The 6876-nt window shown below is 36.4% G+C and overlaps 1 protein-coding gene across 1 annotated transcript; it reads right to left on the reverse strand.

The window, feature by feature from the left end:
* Positions 1–657: 657 nt before the first annotated feature.
* krt99 (keratin 99) lies at positions 658–6546 on the reverse strand. The gene is made up of 9 exons (XM_052110957.1): positions 6221–6546; positions 5348–5476; positions 4924–5006; positions 4583–4739; positions 4275–4436; positions 3575–3700; positions 1736–1956; positions 1215–1291; positions 658–1045 (listed from the first exon to the last, which is right to left on the reverse strand). Exons 1-9 carry the CDS (start codon positions 6497–6499, stop codon positions 939–941), a joined length of 1341 nt encoding a protein of 446 aa, XP_051966917.1. The 5' UTR covers positions 6500–6546; the 3' UTR covers positions 658–938.
* Between the last annotated feature and the right edge of the window lie 330 nt (positions 6547–6876).

Below are 6876 nucleotides of genomic sequence, written 5' to 3' on the forward strand. Positions count from 1 at the left end.
ATTGGGACATTTGTTTTTTAATGTACATGTGGATGGTTTACCTGTTGTGCTCGGTGTGAGCTGCAGGTTTCTCGAGAACCCTGTGCAGAGCCTTGTCCAAGAGGTTCTCCTTTCTCCAACCCAGCTTCCCCTGTTCCAGGTGGTCGTTGGGACATTTGTTTTTGTTTACTTTTAAAGTTTAATAAAGTCCTTTGAACTGTTTGCGCTTGAGTGGTCACCTCTCTATATCGTATTGTGACAATAACTATATAATGAAAGCTAAAGTATGTCATTTCTGCAACTATAATCACTAAACAGAATTGTAAAAATAATCACTGTTTTCAAACAGATTCCAGAAATCTCACACCATCTTCTATTTGTTGTAAAAACAGTTCCGCCCCAAACTCATGCCATTGGTTGAGCCAATGCAGCTGTGTCAGGCTGGACAGGCCACTCAAATAAACAGAGGAATGTTTTGATATCACCACAGAGCAATGTGTGGCACTGTTAGGTGAGATCAACCTACAATTGGCTTACTTAGTTGACTGTGCATATAAAGTAGGGAAAAATAATTTTAACAAAAAATTACCTCAGCTTTAGTGAAAAACTGAACTGTATAGGAAAAGGGTTGCTATTTTTCATAAATATAATTTTATAAGTCAACTCGAGGCAGGTTGTCACGTTTTTTTTATTGGGTAAGTTGTCATCATATCTGTATATGTTATAACAATAGTCAGTCTGTTGGCTAAACAATGGTTTGATATCTATATAAAACAATGGTTTGATATCTATATAAAACAATGGTTTGATATTTATATAAAACAATGGTTTGATATTTATGTTACCTTGATATTTATGCATTTTTGCTGTTTCATGAATTACTTTGTACCTCATTATGTTTGACTACAATTGAATAGCCTATCAAATCTTTGCATGTGTTTTGTTTTTGGATTATCTTCTTAGTTGACTTCTTGGAGTTTCTCATCAACAGAAGTGGACACGACTTGACCATCCACAAGCTCCTCCACAATGACCTTCACTCTGCGCTGGACATGAGGGTTATGCTCTGCAAGAGTTAAGCAGACAGATATGTCTTACTGATTCCATTCATCTCTTTTTTGGGTCAATGATCGAAATGGATGGAAGGATAGATGGATGGATGAATAGACAAAATAAAGTCTACAGAAGGCTGAGCGATGGGGTCAGCAAAAATAATGACTTTTCATTTTACGCACCTTCTTCCTTTATCTCCACTATTTTGGTCACTGTCTCTGTTGTAGTCACTGAAGTTTCAGACGTGTTTATGACAGTCCTACACAACACAACGACAAACCCCAATGGATGGTCTCATCACAGATACAGTAACTAACCAATACATTAAAGGAATTGTTCATGCAATTGTTCAAGCAATGCATAAATTAAAATACTGTCATCATTTACCCACTCTCATGTTGTTGTTCATTCTTTCGTGGAATACAAAAGGAGATGTCAGGCAAAATGTTAGGCCTCAAACACCATTCACTTAATTGCATCTTTATTCCATACATTGTAAATGTTGACTGGGGCCTAACATTCTGCCTAACATTGTCTGTTTCAAGAGAGAAAGTCATAGAGGTTTGGAAGAATACATGAATGAGTGAGTAAATTATGACAGAATTTTAAATTTCAGGTGAACTACCCCTTGAACACCAACTTCAGCATTATGTTCAGATGCACCTGATGAGAGAAAAGATTTAAACATCTAAATCCTACGTACGCTTGCGCTTCTCCATCCAGCAGCCTCCTGTATTCAGCGATCTCCATTTCCAGCCTCATCTTGATGTCCAGCAGCAGCTGGTACTCTGAGGCCTGAAACTGAATGTTGGCATTGAGTTTCTGTAGCTCCTCCTCTAGGTAGTCTATGCGCAACTGCAGCTGACTCAGCTGGGCTGTACAGCGCAAGCCCACATCAGTCACACTTTGCTCCAGCTGATGCTTCTGTGGAAAATGAGAAATTGAGAATATGAAATAATAAGGAAAGGAAATACTTCAGTGCAAATAAAGTCAAGAGTGTTGATGCACATATCTTTTGCTGTTGATATCAAAGGTTGTGCATCCAACTGTATGGTATTTTTTGAGCAAATTTGTTTGTCACTTGGTAATAAAGCTAATTCTTATACAATATTTGGCCCAGTGTTTTCTCTATGGGCTGGTAACACACTTCTGCTGTTGTTAATTAATAAACTAAATTCAGCCTATGTCATGGTAATCATTTTCCATATTATCGGGCATACAAAAATATTAACACATTTCAATGTTTGATTGTAAGGACATAAAGAATCTGTTTACTTTTTTATTAAAAACAATTCTGGCACTGTGTTGAGTCGCCACTTTACATCCAGTGTAAAATCTAGGTCCTGAAGCAAAACCAGTTGAGAACCACTGTAGTAGCTCATGTTACAGAAATAGTTCTACCAAGAATGAAAATTCTGTTATCATTCACACACCCTCATTTTTATCTAAAAAAGTATGGCACTTTCTCCTCCATGGCACAAAAGGAAATGTTAGGCACAATGTTAGGCTCACTCGCCTTTCAATTTTATTGCATTGTTTTTCCATACAATGAAAGTGAAAGATGACCGAAGATAAAAGTCTTCATATTGTAGGATGACATAAATGATGGCAGAATTTTCATTTTGGGGTGAACCATCCTTTTAAGCACACAGGCAATTTAAACTATTTAAGGTTTATGTTTTTGAACATAATTGGCCGAAGCACCACCAATGCAGTTTTAAAGGGATAGTTCTCCCAAAAATTTAAATTCTCTCATCATTTACTCACCCTTATGCAATTCCAGATGTGTATGACTGTCTTTCATCTGCTGAACTCAAATGAAGATTTTTATAAGAATTTCTCAGCTCTTTTGGTCTATACAATGCAAGTGAATGGGTGCCAAAATTCACATAAGTCAGCATAAAATAATCCATGTCTCTAGTAGTTAAATCAATGTCTTCTGAAGCGAAATGATAGTTGTGGGTGAGAAACAGATTAATAATTTGTGTTGAGAACTATAAATTCTCCACCCTGCTCTGTCAATCTCCACTTTAACTTTAACTTTCACATACTACTTCTTATGTTTTTAGTGATTCACATTCTTCATCCACATTGCCCCCTACTGTGCAAGGAGAAGAATTTCTATTAAAAAAAAAAGAACTTAAATATTGATCTGTTTTTCACCCACACTAATTATATCACTTCTGAAGATATGATTTTACCACTGGAGTCATATGGTTTGTACTTTTATGATGCCTTTTTGTGCTTTTTGGAGCACCCATTCAATCAAAAATCTTAATTTCTGCTCTACAGAAGAAAGAAAGTCGTACACATCTGGGATGGCATGAGGGTAAGTAAATGATGAGAGAATTTAAATTTTTGGGTGATCTATCCCTTTAATACTGGGTAAATAACTTTTTAAGGTATAAGTAATTGTGTTTACATGAGTGTTCATTTTACACAAATTTCTCTCGGAGATGTCAATGAAAAGTAAACTGAAATGTCCAGGTTGCTACTTGCTGAGAAAGATGAGGGGTAAGACAGAGACAGGTCAAGACTGTACCATTGTGAAAAGCCCTTGTAGTTCTATCTCGAGGCTCTGGAATGTTCTCTTGAGATCAGTGAGTTCGGTTTGAGATGTTTTGATTTCAGTGCAGCTAGTGGTCACTTCAGTCTGCAAAACCTCTGCCTAAAAAACAACAGCCAATAAGCAAAGAGAGTTCCATGAAAGATGGCAATCACAGGCAGCTTTTCCAAATCAGAATCTGTAAACAGACCACTTTAACCAGAGTATTTAGATTATTACCTGCTGTAAGTGGCTACATTTGAGAGGGGAAAAAAATCAGAGTTCCTCACTGGTCTATTGCTGGACAATCTAATAAACTGTCTCAAGCTTGGGACATTCTGATAGATTAAATGCTTTTCTGCCCTTACAATTGTCTAAGCCAGACAAAACAAAATACTTGACAGTTTTGAGAGCAGAACACAAAAGACTTTTAACGATTATCTGAATACAATCACATAGTTCCTTTTGTTTATGAGGTGTATTGTAATGCATGTCATAAAGCATCCCTTTCATTGTCAGGGGATTTAATTCAAATGTCAGAGAGAATGAATAACATTTAAATCACTTTACATTGTGACATCTGCTGACCTTTACAAAATGTTAACCTGCCTCTAACCAAAGAGCTTTGAGAAAATGCAACTGGTTCTAGAGTTTTGTTTCCTATACAGGAAGCAATGAACTTGTCCTACTGGCTCACCTTGCTGTGGAACCATTTTTCAGCCTCCCTGCGTTTTTTTTCAATAAGGGTCTCATACTGAGCTCTCATTTCCTGCAGCTCCTTGTCAAGGTCTGATCGAGCTGCGCAGTCGATCTCCACGTTAACCGAGCCAGTTTGCTGTTCACGCAACAAATGCAGGTTCTGTGGAAAAAGTTTTGTTAGAAACATTTGTTAGACAAAATCATCGATTGCTTGAATTGTTTGTGAGGGTGTTTTGTTTCTGTTAACAGAGGGCATGGATGGATGGATAGATGGTGTGTTAAATAAAAACAAAATGGTAGTGTGACCTCTTCATGGTTCTTCTTGATGTACAGCAGCTCATCCTTCAGCCCAGTGAACTGGTTCTCCAAGTCTCCAACAGAGAGTTTAATCTCTCCAAGAACCCCTCGCAATCGCAGCAAATCTGCATCCACAACCATATGCAAGTTCATCTCAGTTTCATACCTGCCACAGCCATGGGGCAAGAAAGAATAGTATGTAACAATGGCTTTTTAGGCCTTTCAGCCAGCATTGTAAATTAAATGTTTTGCAAAAGTCAACACAATTATTTTTTTTTTAAGATATAAGAGCACATCGTAGCCTTTGACTTGAAAATATGTACGTATTGGTAAGTGAATACACCACTCACTTCATCTGGAAATCTTCAGCTGCAAGCTTGGTATTGTCCAGCTTTAGACGGAGCTCAGCATTCTGCACTATACGGCGATGAATCTTTCAAGGACAAATGAGAAATGTTTGATTATACTTAAGCATTTATGCTGCCAGGAAAAGTTCAGCTGTTGCCCTTCGAATTAGTGATATATTTGATGATATATCATATGCTTGCATGAAAAGTTACTCAGTTCTCTTAAACCAGATTTCAGGTTTAAAAGCAAAGTTAAGCTCAATGCTCATAAACAGGATTGACCTTTTGTGTTTGTGATATCTGGTATTTGAAACACAAAAGATGGTGTAATGGCATAAGGTGAGGCAGCGGGGAGATAATATCAAGGCATTTCTGTCATTTTAGGGGTGTGGCCTGCTTCATGTAAATGATAGCAGCACTACTGTACCTGTGTACAAAGTTCTGAGATGGTTACAAAATAACCGCTCATGTCTTTGCTCTTCAGCGGGCTCTTGTTGTCATGAAACTCCTTAATTTGTAGCTCCAGTGTCATGTTGGCGTGCTCCAAAGTGCGCACCTAAAACATATGCAGATTTAGATATGGGCAGGCGTGCACAATTCTTTATTTATTTTCAGTCCTACATCTTCATTATTTCTGAGATTTAGGTCTTAGAGTAATTTTGCAAGGTTTATATATTTATTAATTTGTTTATATATTTATTTATTTATTTATTTAAAATTAGCCTTGAACACATTTGAATAAAATCGTTTTGATTGGTTATTGGTAATTCTTAAGAAATAAGAACATTTTCAACTACAGTTTTTCTAAACCCAAAAGTATTGCAATTTTACTGTATAATATACATGTCTCTAAAAATACAACTGTGTATGTCAAGAAAAAGCCATCGAGATACAATTTGAAGGCAAAAATTAAGAAAACCATAAAAAACGTTTTTTATTTAATAATTTGTCATAGATGAAGAATATAATTCTATATGAAAATATCTGTGATTTCTGTATTGTCATGATTTTCAGCATGCTGGTAAGAATTTAATTAAAAAAGTTGAATGAATATACCAAAAATGTAAAGAATGGAACAGGGAATTTATACACATACAGTAACTAAAGATCGATTGCAGTTATACTCAAAATATACTTAACATATTTTACTAATGTGTTTTACAGTAAAAAAAACAAACATTCATTAGGTTTCAATGAGAATAAAACAAAAATGGAAAATTATATTAAATTAAAACTAAATTTGTACATTTTTTAGGTACTTGTTCTTTGTTGTGGTAGATTAAACAGTAAAATATATTACCCGCTCCAAGTAAGATGCCAGGCGGTCATTAAGATTCTGCATTGTCTGTTTCTCATTGGCATACAGAGTGGCCTCGTAAGCAGGCATCACCAAGGATGAATTGGACATAGATCTGGAGATGCGGACACCATTGCCCCCTGAGCTTCCATACTTCTGTCCAGAAAAAGAGACACCTGAACTCCCAAATCCATTCATGACCATTCCAGTAGAGGAACCCAGGCTAGATGACCCAAATGCACTCTGTGTGCTAAAGCTCTTACTACTGCGAAGGACTGACATGGTTTGTCAAGGTGAGAAGACTGTTGAAGTCAGGATGTATCTCAGTTTTAAAGTTAAACATCTAAGGTAATTCTCACCAAAGATTAGGTCTTATATAGGCTTTAGCGATATGTAAAAAAAATCATTTGTTGCTTCCCACATCGCATCAAATGTCAAATTCCACTGAATAAATGTGAGAGAAGACATGCCTGTGTCTACGTGCAGATTAAACTCACTGACTTGCAAAACCTGCTGTCACGCACTTAACTTTCTAAAACCCTGTAAAATGATTAGTAGCTTTAGGAAGATTACACCATAACAGTTTGCAATTGTATGAGCTGATATTGTTTGTTTTCGGCAGCTGCCAGTTACAAAAATAATTTGTCAATGTAAAAAAA

This window comes from Xyrauchen texanus, chromosome 39 (assembly GCF_025860055.1).
Source record: "Xyrauchen texanus isolate HMW12.3.18 chromosome 39, RBS_HiC_50CHRs, whole genome shotgun sequence".
Lineage (NCBI taxonomy): Eukaryota > Metazoa > Chordata > Actinopteri > Cypriniformes > Catostomidae > Xyrauchen > Xyrauchen texanus.